This window comes from Chiloscyllium plagiosum, unplaced genomic scaffold, assembly GCF_037043375.1.
Source record: "Chiloscyllium plagiosum isolate Xiang-an unplaced genomic scaffold, Cpla_swu_hap1 HiC_scaffold_17, whole genome shotgun sequence".
Classification (NCBI taxonomy): domain Eukaryota; kingdom Metazoa; phylum Chordata; class Chondrichthyes; order Orectolobiformes; family Hemiscylliidae; genus Chiloscyllium; species Chiloscyllium plagiosum.
Genome location: NW_028270155.1, coordinates 33,548,746 through 33,571,928, shown reverse-complemented (window position 1 = coordinate 33,571,928; position 23,183 = coordinate 33,548,746). Strand labels below are relative to the sequence as shown.

Sequence of the window (23,183 nt, the reverse complement as noted above, 5' to 3'; positions counted from 1 at the left end):
GAGTATAGCCCTTCCACTTTTTTTTCCCGCCCTTCTGTACAGCAGAGCCAGCCATGGTGCCATGAACCTGGCTTCTGCTGCCTTCCCCTGGTCAGTCATCTCCCCTAACATTATCCAGAACATTATACTTGTTTTGGATGAAGTTGACTGCAGGGGACACCTGCACTGCCTTCCTGATCTTTCTCTGTCTTTTGGTTATCAAAAGGTAGTAGTTTTCATGCTGAACATGGAGGCAAAGACCTTGAAGTTCAAAAGAAGAAAAAATCCACAAATGTGTAAATGTGAAATCAAAACATTAAATTCTGGAAATACGATATATCTCTAACAGCTTCTGAAAAGTGAAAAATGGGTTCATGTTTTTCCAATCATTTCACTTGGCCCAGAGGGTTCTTCCCAAAACAATCTAGTGTATTGCTTGTTAGCTGCTGAGATTTTTATATCTGTTGTATTAGATTGATATATCTATTAGATTGATATGCATATTTTGTTTTTTACAGACAAGGTGAATGGGCCTCTCTGTTTGTGAAAATGTTGTGTGGCCACAGAAAACTTTTAAGTGCAGTTCTTACACGAGTCCTACATTTGACCACTCACCAGGTAGGAGAACAGCACATTGTCTGCACCAGATTACTTCTGAAGAGCTGAGAAAAGAGACTAAAAGGGACTTGTTTTCTCGCTGAAAGCATTAAAGGACGTTTTCTTAATGTGTCAGCTAATTCACAAAATGTAGAGCTTTGGGAACTTGGGAATATCAAACAAAAGAATAATACAATACTGTTACTTAAGAAAGTGTTTAATTATTTCTGCCAGGTAAAATGCATCTGTTTGATATTATTTTAGCCCCTGCACCACCATAAGATAATCTGTTGACCAATGCTGCATGTCAGATATCAAACTTCACTATTGCTAATTGATAGAACAAGGTTGGTATGGACTTGTTGGGCCAAATGGCCTGTTTCCACACTGTAGGGATTCTAATTCTATTTCTATAAGATAATAATTAGGATTGGAATACCCTGGAATTTACACAGGAGATGTGTTTCGTACAAGTACAATCCATACATGTTTTTCTTTTAAGGGTTCTTCTCTTGCTGACGTCCACATTTTGGGATTGGCTGCTTTCACTGTTCATCTACACATCTTGCAGCTCATCCTATTACCAATGAATTCCACAGGACCTGTAGCAGAGTCAGCCGGTCAAGAAGGACTTTCCTTTGCTGAGTATCTAAACCAGTTTTTGATCTGTAGAACTGGAGAATTTTCAACATTCTGTATGAGGTAAATGAATGATCCTGCTTTAATGGTTTCAGCATAGAGATCAATGAAGCAGAAATGCAAAGCCATGAAATTTGGTGAGAAAAAGTAGGAAATGTAAATTCTTAGTTGGAATACATTGAAAATATCAGGGTTGGAGAGATACTGGTGGGTAGTCCTCGAAAAGCATTACCCTTCTTTCCATGATGTGAAGTAAGCAAAATGTACAACCTACAAAACAAATTGGAAATTATTTTTCTTTAAATTGCTTTGCAATCAGGAAGAGCACATCTGGCAGAACTAGCTGTGCCACTAGCCAAATTGCTGATATCTGCCCAACAGGACTGCAAACATTTGTTGCATTATTTCTAAAGGATTGTGCATCATATTATAATGTAGTGGCCATGCTGTATAAATCAGCATTTGATTTAAATTCCAGCTGTAAGGTATTAATGGTCCATCAATTATATCCTTCCCTTAGTTTGAAAATCACCAGAAATGCTGTATGAAATTTCATCATACGCGCCAGATTTTATGATATGTGTCCTTGCCTTGTTACTGCACAATCTGTGTAGCTGTGTATGAAAACTGTTTGAAAACATGACCCAGTTTGGTAATTTAATGTTTCTATTCTCTAACAGGTTTTGTGCAGCAGCAGTTGCTTATGCCATTAGCTTGTCACCATTGCCATCAATTGACATTATAAAACTCTCTGTTCCTTCTGGGTTCGTCCAAAAGGTGAAGTATTTTGTGAGCAAGTAAATGGTTTTACTTAGTCCTTTGACTTACTATACAAATCGACAGTCTTTCTCTGGTTTGGAAATCTGGTATGCAGTTACTTTTGAGTGTATATAGTTTTAAAAGGAGCAACATTTGCACCTTACTTAGAATTATTTGATTCTTTACAGCTGTGTGCCCTCTGGAAGGAATCTGTGCCTTATGTGAGCAGGGTGGGTACCAATGAGGTTCTTCAATGAACTGGTCTGAAAATTCTCACTGAGCTGTATGGAATCTAAATTAGTGATGAAAGATTCACTTAGACCGAATTTTTCAAACCCTGACCCTTTCTGCCATGTCCACGGAGTAACCTCTGGAAAATTACAGCTGCGTGCCTTCATATATTTTAATGCTGGTTCTATCAACAAGATCTGAAAATGTGTTGCTGGAAAAGCGCAGCAGGTCAGGCAGCATCCAAGGAACAGGAGAATCGGTGTTTCGGGCATAAGCCCTTCTTCAGGAATCCTTCTTCGGGAAGAAGCTCTCTTCCTCCCTCTACAGCTTTCTCCTCTATCAACAAGATACCTGTTTAGTGAAACTTGTGAAGGAACAGGGCAAACCAGGCAACAATTTACAACTCTTCACTTTTATCTGCACATGTGCAGCTGCACAAATTTGCTGTGAGGATGATTGCAGAGTAAAAGTGTGTGGGTCACCAACATTTCTGTTGTAAAATCTGGGTCACCGATTCACTTGGGTTTTCTTTACTTTTAGCTACAGTACATAGTTCCACGACTGATTCCAGAAGCTCGACAGGAACAGGAGGTCATAAAGGAATCCATGTGGCATAATCTTGTTGACCTTAATTTGAATTGGAGAACTGCAGCTCTTTCACTGTTTAAACAACGTCTATTCAAGGAACTTACGAAGGTGAAAGAATTCCAGGTAACTGAGTATGTACCTCTCCAAAATGAGTTTGTCTGGAGGTACTTGAACTTTTTGGTAAAATAGCTTTGATCCTTAGTTACCCATTTCTATCGTCTATTGAATTATGATATTTTAAAATTAAAAATATACAATTTTAATTTTAAACTGGTTTTGGGTAGTGGAGTAAAGCAAGTGATAGAATGTCCTATTAGTTTGATTTACACTCTATCCTATTTCTTTTCATTAAAAGGACAATTGGACCAAGTGTAAATCAGATTCCCAATTTCCTGTTATCTCTTGAAAGCATCCTCCATTTTAATTGCTGCACCAATGGTTATACAGTTTCCTAGGTCATAAACCCTGGATTGCCTTATCTGTTCTATATAATTGATTAGTCACCATGTGGTTAAACCTTTATACCAAGATTAAGTTATTGCCCCAGACATGAGCCGATGTAGTAACATTAATGCATACGCGTTTGTACACTATTGAGCAAAGTGAACTCTTCAGCAAATTTAACAAACAGTAACTCTGGAAGAAGGTATTAAGGACAGCATGAATGCTCAGTTTTTAGCGCAGCTGCTTCACGGTGCCAGGGACCCGGGTTCGATTCCAGCTTTGGACTGTCTGTGTGGAGTTTGCAATTTCTCCCCGTGTCTGTGTGGGTTCCCTCCCACAGTCCAAAGATGTGTAGGTTAGATGGATTGGCTGTGCTAAATTGCCCAGTGTCCAGGATGTGTAGACTAGTTGAATTAGCCATGAGAAATGCAGGGGTACAGGGATTGGGAAGATTTGGGTTGGGGGTGCTCTGGGTCTGGGTGGAATGCTCTTTGAAGGCTTGGTGCAGACTCAATGGGTTGAATGGCCTCTTTCCACAGTTTAGGATTCTAAGTTCTATCAACTTTGGAAAATGTAAAAAGGGCAGAGTTTCATCGTGACCTAACTAAAGCTTTGATACTGGTAGTTTGTTTACATAAAAATTATTTGTTACCCTGTATTTGCCCAATAAAATGTTAAGTGCAAAATGTAGTTGAGTAAACGTATAATTTATTATATATGAAGATGTTAGATGTGTCTAGTATTAATTTGGAAAGGAAAATGCCATATCTAACTCTTTCCACCTATTTCTAGTTAACGTTCCATGAGTGGTTGATGTCTGAACTGGCTGTCCAACCAGACAAAGATCTACTAGTTGACCTGGAGAGGTAAATATCCTCTGAGTCGACATAAGCTTAGCAAATTGTTTCTCTTTCCTCAGAATTTAGAATGCCAAATAGCTGAATTGATGTTAGTTGCCAAAATTAAATAAAAGATCACACACACCATGGGTTTGAAATTTGTCTCAGCTGGTTCATTGGACAAAATGGATAGAATTGGATTCACCGTCCCTTCTGAGCAGTGTTGGATTTTTAATTTCATTACTGTAAAGGTGCTAAGTGTAACAGATGTCTGATCCCACACTACTACTTCTGCGACCAGCCAAAATTAATTTGTGTCTTTATTTCAGAAAGGAGAGGACCACTGATGGGCAGTAGTGTGTCTCCGCCCAGAATGAATAGATGAAAGTGTGTTAACCTTTAAGTATTCTAATCTTTTTAAAAACAGTGGAAACATAGATACTTCTTCAAACAAAACCTGCCCATTGTAGTTGGCTTACTACTTATGTTTAACTTTACAGCAATCAATAGATTTTAGACATCATCCACTTTCGTGAAGCAAATAATTTCCAATGATTTGTTAAATGTTCAAGTAACTTAATATTTGTGGAATTTGATAATTATGATAGTTGTGTTTGACTTGTCCAGTGCCAGTCAAGTACTTTGGACACATTAGAATGAGGTTGTAATTGTAAACTGTCCTCTGATTCAATTGCAGACAAGATTATCAGCACTGGGCCTGTTACCAACTTTATCTGCCATCTCCCCTTTCTGAGGGAGGATGTGGAGGGGATTTAGAGACTGCATGTAGGATTATCATGAATGCATTAATGGATTTCCATAAAAGGTACATTTTCAACATACTTGTGAAGCGGGAGCTCAACATTCAAAGTATGGCTTCACTAAATACAATCACAATTTTTCTTTCCTTTTCAATTTCTCCCTTACCCTTAGTTAATCAAAAAAACTTGACTGCAGGCCAACCCTCACTGTCAAATGTCATTATCCCCTGAAGAAAAGTGCAAAATACTGAGGAAGCTGCCAATCAAAATTAAAACAGAAAGCACTAAAAACACACAAGTCTGGCAGCAATAGTAGAGAGAGAGAAACAGAGTTCACATTTCAAGTCAATGACCTTTTACTGGAACACAGTTTGAATCATAGAATTACAAGAGGGCGGAAGCAGCCCATTCGGCCCATCAAGTCTGTACCCACCCTCCAAAGAGCATCACATCCAGACCCATCCCCTTTCCAATATTCCCTGTAATCCTGCATTTCCCATGGTTAAGACACCCAGTCTGCCCATTCCTGACACAATAGGCAATTTAGCGTGGCCAGTCTTTGGACTGTGGAAGGAAACCAGAGCACCTGGAGGAAACCAGGAGCAAAGAGGAAACTCTGAAAAATTGTTCTTCCTCTGTATATTTAATCCAGGGGGTTTTAACTTATAAATGGAAAGAAAAAAGGACCCCAACTCTGTCCTTTTCATCCATGTTATAGCTGAGCACAATGATTTCTGCTACTTACAACTTAACATTCTCTTGAAAAAGGTAAAAATAATAATATCATGGACATAATGTATTCTTATTTCTAGTTTTACTTTTATGGTTAATTTCAGAGCTAAGGTGCGGTACTGCGAAGAGTCTGACTGTTCGGAACTTTCTTCACTCAATAGATCGTGCTATGAGAGTATTACTTGTCGATTACAGGTAATACATTTGTTGTTTTATATGTTACATGTTCAAATATTGGTAGCTCATGAGGAAGCTTCCACAAAATAAACTCTGGTGATTAGTTTATACTTGTTGGCAATTCATGTGGTAATTTCCAAAATGATCACCCCAGGTACTTTGTGGTATTTGTTACCTATATGAGTATATGATACGAGATAAAGTTTGAGGTAGTTTGCTGTGACCAATCCTTCTATCTTAGTTTTGTTTTAGGTCTTTCTAGTAATGTTGGGGGTCAAGTATACAGCTCCATAGAGTATCTATAAAAGAGGCACTGTCCCTGGATAATAGGAATTGCATGATAACAGTAGTATATTTGATTAGATGTAATTACTAGGACTTCCAGGAGCTGGTACGTGTCTCTGACTATGTTTAAACCCAGAAAGTGGATCATGTAACCTCCCTTGAAAGTATGATAGACTCAGTGAGTCCAGTTGAGCAGCTTGGTTTCTTTGTAAATGCAACAATTTTCCATGTTGTACCCAGTGTCCTTCAAAAGTGGTCTTTCTAAAATAGACTCAGTGACATTACCCTTTGACATTCATCGGCATTACTATTGCTGAACTCCCAAGGACAGGTCAGAGGCTAAGAATCCAGTAGTAAGTAACTCATCTTACTCCCCACAGCCTGTCCACCCTTGACAAGGTACTAGCCAGTTTGTGATGGACGACTCTCCATTTTGGATGGCATGGTGGCTCAGTGGTTAGAGCTACTGCCTCACAGAATCAGGTTCGATTCCAGCCATGGGCGATTGACTGTGTGCAGTCTTTACATGCTCCCTGCATCTGCGTGGGTTTCCTCCCACAGTCTAAAGATGTGCAGGTTAGGTGGATTGATCATGTTAAATTGCCTATAGTGTCCAGGAATGTGCAGGCTAGGTTGGTTAGCCACGAGAAATGCAGTGTTGTAGGGTAGGGTGGGGTGGGATGTCCTTCAGAGGGTTGGTATGGACTTGATGGGCTGAATAGCCTGCTTCCACACTGTAGGGATTCTGTGATTACCTGATGGGTGCATCTTCAAAACCACTCCAGAACCTTGACACCATCCAGGACAATGGAACTGCTTGATTGGCATCACTTTTAGTGTTCAGTGCCTTCACCATGATGCACAGTGGCAGGAGTCTGTAATAGTTAAAAGCTGCAACTCATCAAGGCTCCGTTGGTAGTACCTTCCAAACCTGTGATCTCTATTATCTAGAAAGATCACCATCTGCAAGTTCTCCTCCAAGCCACACACCATCCTGACTTGGAACTACATCACCATTCTTTCATTGTAGCTGTTTTAAAATCCTGGAATTCCCTTCCTAACTGCGCTGTGAGTGCTCTTATGCACTAAGGGCTTCAGCAGTACAAGAAGACAGCTCACCATCCTTCTCCAGGGTGATTAGGGAAGAACCATAAATGCTGGCTGAGCCAATGGCATCCACACCCTATGAATTGATTTAAAAAAAAAACTCCCATTCCCATTTGAAGTTCACAGATCACCCAAAACTAAAATATTACATTTGTTCCCTTATGTAAGTCATTGATACAGATTGTGAACAGCTTTAATTTAAACACTGATCCTTGCCATGCCCCACTAGTCACATCCTACCAACCTGAAAATGACCCATTTATTCAGACTCTCAGATGTAAAGTTTGTTTGCATTAATTACAGGAAATGGTGTTTGATCTGGAGAAGGTATGGACAAAGGCATTAAATAAAAGTGGCCATTTTCTTCTGGATGTGTTTCAAGACCGTATGGCAAGACTGGAATTGTCAAACCTCAGCAAGAAGTTAGAGCATCAGATTGAATTGCAAATATTCATCAGGTAAGAACAAAAACATTATGGAGGAATAGCAGCAAGAACATTAATACTAGCTAATTGTTCACTAGGATTGTAAATTATTTTTCATACTATTCTGTAATTTGGCAAATTATTTTATGCAGGATGCAAGTATGTATAATAAAAGTTTATTAACTACCCTTTCACACAGTCTGATTGAATTGTGTCACTAACGACACAATGTGAAGAGTTCAGAGTAACATCTTTGAACTGTGTGTCACTTAACTATCCAGGGTATTCCAACCTTAACCAAGTATTTGTATTTCCAACTTCTTGCTTTGCAAACATAATGTGACTTTTTCTTCTGACAAACCTTAAATAAGAATTGTTGTACAATGTGAGTGATGTTAGTGACTCAGTAAAATGGTCACAAACTCACTCTTGGGATGATTGTTGATTCACTCGAGACTCACTCCCTCTAGGTCCTTCTCACATCTTTTTAACTTCTCCCTAATCTTCCCCCAAAGTACAAAACCAATTCACATTTCTGCCTCTTCAGTTCTGAAGGAGTGTCTTTGGACTTGAAACCTTATTTCTGTTTCTGTCTCTCAGATGCTGTCAGACCTGCTGAGATCCCCCCCGCACTTTGTTTTTTATCTCACTCCTTCTCACCCATTGCTGCTGACGATTCAGCAGCCTAGTTGGACTTAAAATCATTGTGTTTCTCTTTAAAATCTGTTTAGTCCGCTGTATCTTGTTTTTAAAATTTGAAGTGGATTGCAATACTGAGAACCATCCCTGAGCTCAGAAGCTTGAGAGCTGTTTTCTTGGTTTCCCTCATCAGCTTCAGTTACATCGAATTCCCTTTGAATACATGGGGACAGCTAATTGCGATAGGCTTTGAATGAATTTGTTGTCTTTAAAGAATGCTTTTGTTTTTGTCCTTTTGTATTGTTTTTCTTATTACCCTGGGTGCACACTCCATGTTGTGGATGTCGGCTCATTTCTAGGAGCAATAAATGGTTACTTCTTTCTTCTCAGCCTAAATAGAAAATATCAACAGCCGTTCACCTGTAGCAGAAATACATACCAGGCGCTGGTCCATGCAAAGGGTATGCAACAGTGCAAGTAGCACAAGGAGGAACCCTGCTTTGTTTTACCCTCCTGAACCTAGGGGCAAAAAGATTCACAGTTGCCCCATCTGAGAAAAGCTGACTATGCAAACTCTGTAATAGTCTTTCTGTTCTCCATTGTTCAGTTTTATACTGAACAGTAAAATTTACGCTTGTGATATAATATTTATGTAATGATGATGCATCCAGTTGGTTTCAGTATAATTCTTGTCTAAGTTGTTGCTGCTTTTTTTATTTTGGCTTGCTCAGAATTCTAGTGGTACTTCCTCCCAGTTTGCTGTTCAAGACTCGCAAAGACAGATTAAGGACAACTTTGGAATGTGAGGCATTCTTTCACTTCACAAACACTGAGCTGGTAAGTGTGGTGCTGGCAATGAGATCTCATTCACCAATTTTAATAACATACTTAGATCCAAGAGACTAGTCAGCTATTCAAGTATGGCTGATGAGAACAAAAGAACAAAATCTGTGTAACATTTTATAAATTCCTATTTTGGGAATAGAACCAGCTGGCTCAGGATTGGGATCAGTCAGACTCCAACTCAGACAAGGTGTGAGATTAAGATGTCACTTTTTTTTAATACAACCTTAAATTATCTCAAGAATGTGATTTGAAAGAAGTTCTGGGATTTATATATTAATGAAATAAAACCTGTAACCCATTCTAAAAGATGAAACACTTAACAGCAATCAAGGTTTGTTTGATATCTTGTATTGGTTGCGTGCATGATGCTGATCTTTTGCTATAAATTCTGTACCTTATGGTCATGCTCCACAGCTACCTGATGAAGGAGCAGTGCTGCGAAAGCTAGAACATCCAAATAAACCTGTTGGACTGTAATCTGGTGTTGTGTGATTTTTATCTTTGTCTACCCTAGTCCAACACTGGCACTTCCAATTCGTGGTTCAATTGAGACATTAAAGCAACAATTGAATTATGTCGAAAAGATGTGCATAGATTCCAGGGGTAGGTGAGGAAATGACAGGAGGTGAAATGTTCCAAATAGCCAGCAAAGATACAATAAGCTATCTAACCATTCAGTGAAAATGTGAGGAATCATTTATCGCTGGACAATTTTCTTCTTAAGTCCACCGATTTTCTTTGAGCATTTTAATCGCCTAGATAAGAAAACATTTCCGAGCAGGATCACAATGAATAGGTTTCATTCTAGTTATTGAGATAAAAGTTCTCAACTCATTGGTTGTTGTTACACCCATGTTCCAGATCGAAAAAGGAGCAATAATGACCAATACTACAGAGCTCTGTAGAAAGGAATAGGCTATTCAGCCTCTCCAACATATTTCGGCATTTGACATCAGAGGCTATCATGGCCTTCGATCATTTTCAGGTGTCCCGGATGCTCAACTGGAAAATAAATAATGTGCTAATGAGGGACAAATTACTTGTATTAGAGTGTATGAACTTCTTTGTCATGAGGATTGTGTAATCGGTTTAGCTGCCTCTCTTAAGCCTCACTGGTCCATCTGGCCAAACCTGGTCTGAAGCTCTCTCACTTTTTTCTCAAGTTTCTATTTCACCTCCATCATGATCTCTGAGCTTTTCTGTCTGGGACCCATCTCTGACTCTCTCATCCAATTCTTCTTAAACTGATGACCACAATTTGCTATCCTGATCTCCATATTAGCTGATGCTGTTAACCGTTCCCTTCTTTCAAGTCTTGGTTTTCTTTCCTTTAAATCTACTGTCATCACCACTTTCTGCAAGAAACCCTTCTTGACCTCAACATTCCTACAACTTTTGTCCTATCGATCTCCCTTTTCCTATCCATAATTCTGTTCTTTCTCTCTTTACAGCGGAATGATTGCTCGAAGGAATTTGCGATTCCCTTTGGAGTTACCTTGCATTTCTTCAGGGTAAGGAATCTACCTCTGATCATTGTCTAGAGTGAGTGATAGGTCTGCTACATCAAATAATATAAGGTAGGAACAAATTAAAAGGTCATTACATAGAGTCGTAGAAATGTGCAGTATGGAAACAGACCCTTCGATCCAACCTGCCCATGCCAACCAGATGTGGACCCTGTCGATGAGCATGTATTTGTTGTTCATCCAGAGCTAAGCAGTAATGGTTGGTATAACTGAGTCTCTTGCTTCATACAACAGTTATAAATCACCCACACTGGTGTGGATCTGAAATCGCATATAGGCCAGGCTAGGTAAAGACAATTGGTTTATTCAATGAAAGATATTAACAAAAGCAGTTGGGTTTTCACAGCAATCTACACACATACAGGCATACACAAAAAGCGTAAAAGTGGACCATTTGGCACTTAAAGCCTCCCATCATTCAGTAGGATCGGCTGATCTGTTTCTATTTTGAATTCCACATTTCCCTGCCACTCCCCAAAAACACGGTGTCCCTAGTTTCCAACTGATTCTTACGAAGAAACATCTTTTCCATGTCTGCCTTGTCAAGATCATTCAGGATTGTGTACACTTCAATCAAATCACATCTCACTCTTCTGTAATCCAGTGGGAACAAGTCTAGCCAGTATAACCTATCGTATGACAGCCCTCCCAGTCAAGGTCTCAATCTAATGAACCTCTGAATCACGTATAGTGCATTTAACGTCCTTCTTTTAATATGATGACCAAAATTGCACATTGTATTAGAAATGTAACCTCACCCATATGCCCTATGTAACTGAAGAAAACCCCTTTACTTGTCTGTTCAATTCCTCATGTAATAAAGGGTAACATAGAGTCATAGAGATGTACAGCACAGAAATACACCCTTTAGATCAACTCGTCCATGCTGACCAGATATCCCAACCCAATTTGTCCCACCTGCCAGCACCCGGCCCATATCGCTCCAAACCCTTCCTGTTCACATACCCGTCCAAATGCCTTTTAAATGTTGCAATTGTACCAGCCTCCACAACTTCCTCTGGCAGCTCATTCTGTACACGTACCACCCTCTGCGTGAAAAGGTTGCCCCTTAGGTCCTCTTCTATCTTTCCCTCCTCACCCTAAATCTATGCCCTCTACTTCTGGACTCCCCAACCCCAGGGAAAAAGGTCCTGTCTATTTATCCTATCCATGCCCTTCATGATTTTATAAACCTCTATAATGTCACCCCTCAGCCTCCAGGGAAAACAGCCCCAGCCTGTTCAGCCTCTCCCTGTAGCTCAAACCCTCCAACCCTGGCAACATCCTTGTAAATCTTTTCTGAACCTTTTCAACTTTCACAACATCCTTCCGATAGGAAGGAGACCAGAATTGCATGCAATATTCCAACAGTGACCTAACCAATATCCTGTACAGCTGCAAAATGACCTCCCAACTCCAGTACTCAATACTCTGACCAATAAAGGAAAGCATACCAAATGCCGCCTTCACTATTCTATCTACCTGTGACTTTACTTTCAAGGAGCTATGAACCTGTACTCCAAGGTCTCTTTGTTCAGCATCCTTCCTAGGACCTTACCATTAAGTGTATAAGTCCTGCTGAGATTTGTTTTCCAAAAATGCAACATCTCTCATTTATCTAAATTAAACTCCATCTGCCACTTCTCAAGATCCCTTTGCACCCTTAGATAACCTTCTTCGCTGTCCACTACACTTCCAATTTTGATGTCATCTGCAAACTTAGTAACTATACCTCTTAAACTCACATCCAAATCATTTACATAAATACTGAAAAATAGTGGACCCATCTCATTAACCACTTTCATTATGTGCTGTACAAGCAAGCTAGCTAATTATAACTTGTGCACTAGAAAGCCAAAGGTCTCTGCATCTCTGAATTCTGCAGTCATTTTCTATTTTAGTAATGCTATGCTTTGTTTTTTCTCTGATATGCTTGGATTAGCAGTCACTATTTATTTGTTATTTTAAAACAATTCATATTTTCTACTATTCCATCTTCCACAGGCCATTGTGAAATACAGTCATGCTAAAGTGTGAAGCAGATTTCTGTGCTTTCTCTCCAGTCCAAGGCCTTAATACACTAACCCTTTTCACTTTTTTACTGCTCTGATTGATTGCTGTGTCTTTTATTGACATTCCTAGATACTATCAGTAAATATCAAATAATGTTTTGAAATGTCATCTGATCATTGATTGTTATAGCTAAGCATTTACTTATTTTTATGTATGATTGTTAATCCCCTTTGCAATCATCAAGGTCAGAAAAATATATATCTCATTGTTCTTGTGATCGTCTATCTGATTAGCTCCTGCTCCCTAATTTCTTTTGTCTTCCTCTCTCGATTTGTCTTTCATCTTGGGAAGAATATAAGTTTATTTTGAATGAATAAGCAAAGTTGTATTTTACAAGATTGTTAATGAGATGTGGGCAACACTGGCTGGGTTAGATTTTGTTACCATCCTAATTACTATTGAACTGAGTGGGTTCTTCAATCATTTCAGAAGACACATGAGAATTAATTACATTGCTGTCAGTCTGAAGTCACATTTAGGCCAGCCCAGCTCAGGATAACAGATTTCCTTCCATAAAAGACACTAGTGAAGCAGATGGGTATTTACAATTATTACATGGTTGCCATTAGACTAGATTTTAATTCCAGATTTTCACGTATTCAAATTCCACTGTCTTCAATGGTGGGATTCAAACCTCCAGTAATCAGAGTTTCTGACTAATCCTCTAGGGCCAATCAAATCACATTACCACAAATCACTATGCCACTGCCTCCCCACAAATTTGAGCATATATATGTTATATAGATATTTTATCAAAACTTCTTACAAGATACATGATGTTTCTGGGCAAAGGATGAGCTGGAGCAAGCAATGACTCTGATCAAACTGTGCACCTGGGAAAATGGTATTGGATCTAGTTGCATGTAATAAAATGATGTTGCAGAAAAACTAAAGATGACTATAAAGAAATACGTAGTCATATATTTTTGTTTATAAAATATAGTCATACCTGGCTAACAGGATGGCTGAAATAATTGGTATGTATCATACGGTTAACATAAATCTCTCAGCTACTGGTTTCAGGAGTAAAATTCAGGAAATCATGTTGCTCCCATTGTTGTCTGAGTCAAGTTCTTAGTAAGAGTAAAGAATAGTTTTTTTTTTGGTAAAGCCACAATGACACAACTTGGACAGCAATGTTTTTGATTCTGAAATTGCTGTACCATTTGTACATGAGTAATTATTAACAGCATTAGCCTCACCAATATTTTGACATTGTCAGTCACAGCCCAGATTTCAATGTCACTACGTGTGACAATGACAGGTCTAACTGTCCTTGTGCGTGAGAGATGTTTATTATCTATGTGGTATTCTTTTGCAGTTAACTTGCATGTATGTTCTCATCTTAATTTCAAACTCATTTTCTTCCCCCATTGGCTTCTGATTTGAAAGTGTGCAGGAATATTTTAAAAAGATGTAAAGTCAATAAATTTAACTTGAATTCCCTCATTTAAATCCTCTATAAAGGAGGACACAGTACTTAATATTTTGGCCATGATTACACCAAAAATACAAGTACTGCACTCTTAATAAGAAATAACTTTTTAAAAATTAGGAAATAAAATCAAGAAACATTGATATTATAATTTAACATGTAACAACAGGTTCTCTATGTTTTAGGGTTTGCTTAATGCTTGTGTTGAGTGTGAAGAACCAGATTGTGTTGTTGCTGACATTCTGAGCGTTGCCAGAACACGTTGTCCTCTGCTCTTATTATCTGCAACGGTAAAGACAGCCTTATATTTTGTCATATTTGTGTGCAAACATTGCTGCTCTCTTTATTTGTTTATGTTTAACATAGCAATGACTTCTGGTTGTCATTTTCCATAAGTTCCTATGGGCGTAGACACTGAGGTCTCAGGACAATACATTCAATCGAACCACATTATTATCATAAACCAATTAGCCATTAATTAATCTGCTGTATGCACACTTATCTAGTGTATGATAGAATTCCTGAGCAATGTCAGCATAAAGATGTTTGATATAATTATAAATGCATGATCGAATGATAACGTGCTGTGCAATTAAGTACTGCACACCAAACTTACACCTATTTGAATGTATCTCTAAATAACTATTAGAAAATTAATATTTTTCAAGTTCCTAGAGTTGTGATTGTGATTGTAACACCTTTCATTCAACAGTCAGTCTACTCCTTTGTACAGAGGGTGCTTTGAATTCATATTTAAAATTTGGTTTGTCCTCTTTTACGGTTTTTGTAATTGTGAAATATAATTGTATTATCATCTGTTACATCTTGTGAATTTTTTTTCATGAACAGCTCCATAAGAAGTGGGCTAACCTTATGTATAACTAAAAATAAATTGATTGTTTAAACTGTTGAGTTGACTGAGGCATATTACTAATAAACAATTGTTCACCTCCCGATTCTCCCCTTCTCTCTCTGATAAAGGGGATAGAACTGGGGTTTTACAGAAAGAAAACATTTTTTGGAATCAAGATGTTTTGATTGTAAAGCTACCTAATTTCTCTTTTCGCACCTAGTAAATTATTTCAGAATATTGTATATGCCGATTTTGTTTTAGATGGCCTATACAGGGCAATGGGTGAGGCTGAGAAGATGGGCCTTGACCTCAGTCACACAGGAGTTGGCGTTTGTGTCTCTGCATCACAAACCAGCTCTTCGGCTAACTCAGCTAATCAACCACCATTTTCCCTCAGCGTATTTCACTTCATCCCACAAGCTTATTGTAATTGTGGTCTGCAGTGGATCTATTTGGATTTATTGTGATTCGTCTATTAGTTAAGAAGTGGGATTTTTTTTGTTCTTGATAAAGTTTTGATATAAAGCTACTAAACTCAATGCTATTATTAATAATATTTCATGTCAACCTGTTGTGCCTTGTTCCTGAAGTTTTGGTGGCCGAGATTGGAGCAAGTGCTGATTACACAATGGAAACGGCTTACTGATGATACATTTCCCAGAGAATTACAGAGGATGGTGGACAACCAGTGCTGGGCCAACAGGTAACACTGGAAAAACTATGGTGATATTGTGACTACATGAGAAACAATGGAGGCCCTGCCTTCCATGAGTTGTTTTATTGTCCACCACCATTCACAACTGAATGTGGCAGGTCTGCCAAGCTTAGATCTGATCAAACAGTTGTGGAATTGGTTGATTCTGTTTATCACTTCGTTTTTATATTTGGCATATACAAACTGTGTTGTCTCTTTACCAGGTTGACATCTCAGTTTTACACATACCAGGTATTGCTTTTGCTGTGCCCTCCTGCACTCTTCTTTGAACCAGGGTTGATCCCCTGGTTTGATGATAATTGTAAAGTAGAGGATATACCAGACCATGAGGTTGCTGATTTGTGTTAGAGTGCAATTCTGCTGCTGCTGCTGATGGCCTGCAGCGCCCCACGGGTGCCGAGTCATGAATTATTCTTTCTGTTTGAAGTCCAGCATTACAAACCCAGTGATGTACCACTACACTATTGCCTCTCCAATAATTCCATCTCATTGTAGCTATATGAGAATCCTGGTTAGAATTTAGCAGTGATAGCACTAAACAATGTGATGGATGATGTCCTTGTTTTGCACATGGACTCCACAAGGACCGTATGGTGGTTATTCTTACTGATACTATCACGAACAGATGGATCTGTGGCAGGCAGATTGATGAAGATCAGGGCAAGTACATTCATCCCCCTTCTTGGTTCCCTCACCACCTGCTGCAGACTCAGCCTGACAATTCTGACCTTTAGGACTAGACGAGCTCAGTCAGATGTGCTGCTGATGGTGTTCAGGGGCACCACATATGGTCATCAGCAGAAGACTTCCTCAACCGTACAACCTCATAGGGGCCAGAGCCAATGTTGAGGACTCTCGGGGTAACTCCCTCCTGACTGTACACCACAGTGCTGTCCCCTCTACTGGGTGTGACCTGCTGGTGGGCTGGGACATTTCAGGGATGATGACAATGTTGTCTGAGACATTGTCTATGGGTATGATTCTGTGAGTATGACTGTCAACTTGTGGCTTGATTAGTCTGAGACAACTCTCAAAGTTGGCTTCAATTCCCACATGTTGGTAAGAAGGACCTTGCAGTGTCAATGTAGATATCCTAGGCTTTCCTTTAATGGCTTAATAGGACAGAGGCTTACTAAGGAGATTCGGAGGGCATTTAAGAGATGGGTCTGAAATCCCATGTAGAAAAGACTAGGAATGACACCAGCTTTGCTTCCTTAAAGGAGATTAGTGAACCAATAGGTTTTTATGACAGTAGTTTCATGGTCATCATTAGACTTTTTTAATTCCAAACTTGCATTGAATTTGAATTCCACCACCTTCTGTGGTGAGATTCATTTCTTTGGATCTAAATGCATTGTCACACCTCATTTCGTACTCTTCCTATACTGTTAAAATACCAATGTAAATGAATGAAATATTTCTTAAGTTTTTGTTGATCTTAATGTTCTTTTTGTATATGGGATGCAGTGCCTGTGTGGATGTTTCAACCAGTGAAAAGTTCTGGAATTCCGACCCATCAACATGGTGGCTGCCAGAGGAAGTAGTAGAAGCTGGTACAATTACAACATTTAAAAGGCATCTGAATGGGTATATGAATAGGAGGGGTTTGGAGGGATATGGGCCAAGTGTTGGCAAGTGGGACTAGACTAATCTAGGATATCTAGTTGGAATGGATGTGTTGGACCGAAAGATCTGTGTCCATGCTGTACATCTCTCTGACTAATTTGTCTCGAGAAAAAAACAATGTAAAGTAATAACTAATATAGTGATGTAATTATGTATTGATTAGAGATAATGATGTACTGGGACAATTAAGTTGTCAAGAACAGACTCCAAGGTTATGTTAAAGTTTGTGAGAAATCAGAACGTTTGCTTCACTGTCATCATCAATAAACATTCTGCAGGCATATGTGTTCAAATGTCTGACAGAAGTTAAACTTTTGTAAATTGCCTCAGATATACAATTTCATAGAAGTTTACTTGCAGTATTTATCATCAACAATATGATAGTGTGTATAAACATGCACACAGTGCAAAATTACCCCTTGCTTTATTCAAGTATTCATTATGTAATTCAGTATTGTAATATCTCTCAGTAGCAAAATAATCCATTCTGTTTAAAACAAGATGATGTCACCTTGAGCCTCTAGCCAAGGAACCCAGAGAGACTGACCATTTTTTGAATGAGGCTCAATTTGAGGAGTGTGCTGAAGTTCTTCTCTCTCTCTCTCTCTCTCTCTCTCTCTCTCTCTCTCTCTCTCTCTCTCTCTCTCTCTCTCATGACTAAAATGCTCTAAATGTGTTCAGGTTGATTGGGCTAAGACTTGCTGACAAAAATCTGATTCACGATAACATCCATTTATTATTTTACTCAAACTTTCAGTGAGTTTGTGATGTCTTGACTGGTACAGGCCATAGGATTATGGGTTCGATGCCAGATCAGTCCTGATCTTGTATGGAGTAGCTGTAGGGATGGTAATACTGGTTTCATCATTTTTTTTTTAATTTGCGGTGGAGGATAAATTGTGTTCGGCAGGGACTTCCACCTACTGTCCTGACCACTAGCAATGATGAGTGGACTGCTGTGCGTTTCTTTGGGGATGTTCTGATTATGATTAGATTAGAATAGATTACTTAGTGTGGAAACAGGCCCTTCTGTATTATGGTTCTGAAAGAAATGTGCAGCGCAGACTTTCTCAGGGACTGGACTAGAGTATGGGGAAGACAGAACATGCCCCACTTTTACGGCATATTGCTGCTATATGGTAAGTTTCAAGGTCATAACTTTGAATGTGGATGGATGGGCAGAGTGGTAGAGGGGTGAGTGGGTACTTGGGTCATAGTTTGGGGGTAATGTATTCCTGTCCAGTCAGGTGGTTGGGGATCATGTGGGTTTATTTCAGGGACTGTCAGGATGGTTAGTCTGGTTTGGTCAGGGTGTGTAGTCAGGTGTTCAGGGTACAAACAGATCAGGTTGAGTTGGAGTGAATAGTCAGGTGGATGGGAGGATCAGCTAAAGTCATGGGATCAGCTCGTGTGTGAGCCAGGTGTTCGACTGGGTATGCATCTGTCTAACATTCCTTGAATAACTCGCCGTGCAAGTACTGCAGCGTTGTCACGCTATTTTCAGAGCAGGGGAATGCTCATGGGAAGTTTAAACTTCCCAGGTCAAAACCTATGAAGCTTATAGATCTTGATAATTCAAGCACCAGAGGATTAGGCCCCTTATCCCTCCTGTTTGAAGTGACACCCACTGTCGGAGTTGACTGTGCTGCCCCCTAGTGTCATTCTCTTCTTGAGCTCTCTGCCAGAAGACAAGCCCAACCCACAGTCTAGATGGAGGAAGGAGGCAGGTCCTGAATCCATCCCATCAAGAATAAGGATTGAACCCTGTCCAATCTGGTATACCAGCTCGTCAGTCCTTGAAGGAGTCTGATTGTGGGAACACACACATTGAAAGGCATCTTACAGCCTGGGGCTATGGATAGTAATAGGAGACATTCTTACTTTATTTTCCCATTATGTGGTTGAACAGGTTGGTCGCTCTTAACCACCTGACATTGACATATTTCGAATGGATTTACAAGTTGATAGTCAGCCTGTTTGGCTGCATTATTCTCCCATCTCTGCCTATCAACTGCTGGAGTTGCAAACCCACAACGTCTGTCTCAGGCAAGGATGGTACATGCTGTATATGCCACAAAGCCTCCTCAGCACTCAATACCAACACTGAATGAATGCACTTAGAAGGGAACTGAAAACAATGAAATCAAAGCTTCATCAAGTGTTACGTTGTCAGGAGAGAGGGAGAAAACAGCAATAAAAAAGCCATTAATTTAATAATTATGATACTAGAAGCTCAACTGGACTTCTCATTGTCCATTAGGATCAGGTTTGGATAATATCTCTGTTCTTACATTTTGAAAATAAGTTGCATTTTCCTTGTGGTTCCACAGTCAATAATGAAGTTTCTTTCTTTCCTTTTATACTGTCAGAAATGTTGTGAGTGCATGAATTTAAAAACATGCTGTATTATATATCAGCAGGGTCAGTCTGACCTCTGTGTCTACCCTTCTCTTAGCAATCCCCACTTCACAAACTGTGGTTACTGATTAAATTACAAGATTTAATCATTTAAATGTTTTTTTTTAACATTTTGATTGCAGGTTACTTTCAGGGAAAGTGGAATGCTCACCACCTGATATTCCCTGGGTTCTTGGTGCCTTCTTATATTTTACTGTAAAAAGGAAAACTGGACTGGCAATACTTCAGACAACAATGAAAAAGATCTGTGCTGAAAATGAGCTGGTAAACCTACCCTATACTGCCACGTTTTCTTTCAGTATGATGGTGTATGCCTCTTTACATAAATGCCTAACATACCCGGAGAAACCAAAGTCATCATCTTTTGTCAGGTCTTTGACTTTTGTTGCTGCCACCTCGAGGACTAGGTCAGAAAATTCAAAACCTTTGCCCACAAACCCGTTGTGTCAAATGGAGCACTTTTTCAAATACACTTCCACAACATTATTCACTCGTCACAATTGCTCACATTTACTTTACCTTTCCTACTTAAATCAGAGTTTTTAATATCTTAAGGCTGAACTTCTAACATTCTCCTAAATAGCTTCTTTGCCTTGAACTTCCACAAGCTTCACATCATTCAAAATGCTATATCCTCACCAGCATAAAACTACTTTTATCAGATTACCCTTTGGAGTTTAAATCCCTCCTCAGTTTTTTATTGCTTGTAGTACATTTGGTCCTGACTTTAGCCTTCTCCACTTTTTACATTACATTTTACATAGTTTTGCCCTTTTAATATTGAGTACAGGACTTTGGAGATATCTGCCTGCATGAGAAAAATGCACATTGTTGTTGTTACATTATTATATCAGGGTACAAAAAGACTGGTACAGAACTCTTCTAAAACATATAAACAAATACTGCACCAGTTTTATTTTTAATCAAAAGCTCGGAGGCAATGATTTTCACTGTGATCTGCGCATCAGATACTCTTTATCTGACCTGCCTTTTCATTTACTTTCCACTTGGCATTTTGTCATTTTTAAACCTTAAAAAATTATTTTTAAATTATTGTACAAAAAAATGTTCTTTTTTTCTCCCTCCACTCCCCAAATATTTTCTGAGAAAATGTGAAAATCTTAAGATTAAATAGCCTACAGTGTGGAAACAGGCCCTTAGGCCCCACAAGTCCGAAACCCACCCTCTGAAGAGTAACCCACCCAGATTCATTTCCCCGCATTTCCCCCTGACTATTACACTGAACACGATGGACAATTTAACATGGCCAATTCACATGACCTGCACATATTTTGGAACATGGGAGGAAACTGGAGCACCTGGAGGAAACCCGCGCAGACACGTGGATGCAGAATGTGCAAACTCCACACAGGCAATCGCCTGAGGCAGGAATCGAAGCCGGCTCCGTGACGCTGTGAGGCAGCAGTGCTAACCACTTAGCCACCGTGCCACCCAATAGATTAAAAGAATCTATTTCCTGGGTATCTGTGGGTATTTTGAAATATATCTACTAGTCAATATGCTAAAGCCTAACAAAGTATACCTTGATAATTAATGTCTGAGCTGCTTTCGGTTTGTACCTGAGACAATAATGGGAGTAGAGAATGTCTCCTGTTTCAGGTCACAATGCAAGTATCACCTCCAAGCCTTGACAGAAACTTTGACTTTCACATTTTGAAAGTTTCTCCTTTTCCAGTTCTGTAGTTTCCTGTGATCTAAAGTATGAATTTCTAGATTTGTTTATGGGATAGTTTTAAAGTTTCCATTTGAAGAGAGATTTGACCCAGTATAGCCTATTTCATGAAGCTACAATGTGTTAAATAAACAGAAGATTCTGTATTCTTTGTTAATGGAATCAAAACCTTGAGATTCATGAAAATTGGTCCATAATTTACAGTTTCTGTTTCAATTCCAGGTTTCAGTGCTGTGTTTCAGTTTGATGGATTTGATCTCATCCCTATTGAAACCAAAGGTAAATGTGTATTGTATTATCCCTACCAATGTTTGATTGAAGCAAAAAGAAAGCTTTAGCTATTTTCCTACGCATTATTCATATTATTGGCAGGCATCCAATTTCCATTTGTATGACTAGCCTGCAGAATGATTGTACAGCTCACTATTGACAGTTTTATATCTGCACTTGTGAGAACTTATACCTTGGGGAATCTTTTTCCATTCAGTCAGGTATACACAGACATTTTACTGACCATACCCTAGGTGTGGCTGTGCAGCATGGATAATTTACTGCCATCAAGAAAGGAAGCTCAATCATGTTCATCTGAGTTCTGTGAAACGTTCTCTGTATCTGATGGAAAGACAAAATCAAGAGCCCAACAGTACTCTTAACGGCAAATCTCCTAAATATGTTAGCACTGATCAAGCGTAGCTATCTTTTCTGGCTCAGAAATGCTCACAGAATGGAAGACTGGCACATTCCCAAGGATCTGCTGAATGGCAACGTGATAGGAAAATGGAGTTGAGAACTCTCAGATCGGCAATGATCTCAATGAATGGAGGAGCATACTCAATGGGCTGAATGGCCTATTTCTGTTCCTATGTCCTATGATCAGATCGAGAACACCAGTAGGGTGTCCAGAGTTTTGCTTCACAAGCACTTGCGAGTGTGAAATATAGCCCCTGTTGACTTTTCACATATAGGAGACGTTAGCACAGTACGAGAAGTGACATTACCTGTGGGCCAGCATGCCTACCACAACGATCAGCGGCTTGACAATGGCACCAACACTGAAAAGAACAACCCACAAGGACACCTGAAACTTTACATACTGGTGTAGGTTTCTTCAGCCATCAGCAAATGTGCATTATGTGAACCTATCCAACCAATGGATTTAGAAATGAATTAGGAAAAGGAATAGGCCATTCAGCCCCTCAAGCCTACTTTGATAAGATCACGACTGGTCTGAATTTGGCCTCAACTCCACTTTTCTGTCGATGGGTCACGATTGCTCCCTCATTTTTTTTTGCACTTGTCTCCTTATCAATCATGAATCTATCAAACTCAGCTTTCTATATATTTAATGGCCAACCTCTCATGCTCTGTGAGGATGTGGATTCCATAGGCTCATTTTCTTCTGAGGAAGAAAAGTTCTCGTCGCCATCCTAAAAGGGAGAGCCTGTGTCTTTTGACAGTACAGCCTGATTCTGGGGTACCCATGGTGGAAACATCATCCCAACATCTACGTTTTCTAGTTTCTCCAGGACCTGGCATATTTCAACAAGATCATCTGTCACTTTTCTGAACTCCAATAGGTGTAGGGCCAATCAACTTAACCTTTTCCTTGTAAGACAACCCCTTCATCCCAGAATCAGTTGACCGAACCTTCTCTGTTTGACTTCTAATGCGATTTTATCCTTACTATCAGAATTGTACACAATACTGCAGATCTGGTCTCACTAAGACCCTGCACAGCTGTGGCAAAACTTTCCTACTTTTATTCCACTTGCAAAAAAAAAATTCCATTCGCCTTC

At 39.3% G+C, this 23,183-nt stretch overlaps 1 protein-coding gene across 6 annotated transcripts in view; it reads left to right on the top strand.

Annotated features, from left to right (window-relative positions):
• Positions 1 to 23,183, top strand: part of fanca (FA complementation group A) — a 98,688-nt gene that overhangs the window by 66,316 nt on the left and 9,189 nt on the right. For all 6 annotated transcript variants that reach the window (XM_087995817.1, XM_087995814.1, XM_087995813.1 and 3 more), the window contains 14 exons: positions 498 to 597; positions 1,079 to 1,278; positions 1,896 to 1,992; positions 2,746 to 2,916; positions 4,030 to 4,103; positions 4,774 to 4,902; positions 5,674 to 5,764; positions 7,442 to 7,596; positions 8,934 to 9,039; positions 10,500 to 10,559; positions 14,268 to 14,372; positions 15,526 to 15,638; positions 19,817 to 19,958; positions 21,610 to 21,666. In XM_087995817.1, the coding sequence (XP_087851943.1) occupies positions 498 to 597; positions 1,079 to 1,278; positions 1,896 to 1,992; positions 2,746 to 2,916; positions 4,030 to 4,103; positions 4,774 to 4,902; positions 5,674 to 5,764; positions 7,442 to 7,596; positions 8,934 to 9,039; positions 10,500 to 10,559; positions 14,268 to 14,372; positions 15,526 to 15,638; positions 19,817 to 19,958; positions 21,610 to 21,666 (1,600 nt within the window). The remainder of the gene's footprint in view (positions 1 to 497; positions 598 to 1,078; positions 1,279 to 1,895; positions 1,993 to 2,745; positions 2,917 to 4,029; positions 4,104 to 4,773; positions 4,903 to 5,673; positions 5,765 to 7,441; positions 7,597 to 8,933; positions 9,040 to 10,499; positions 10,560 to 14,267; positions 14,373 to 15,525; positions 15,639 to 19,816; positions 19,959 to 21,609; positions 21,667 to 23,183) is intronic.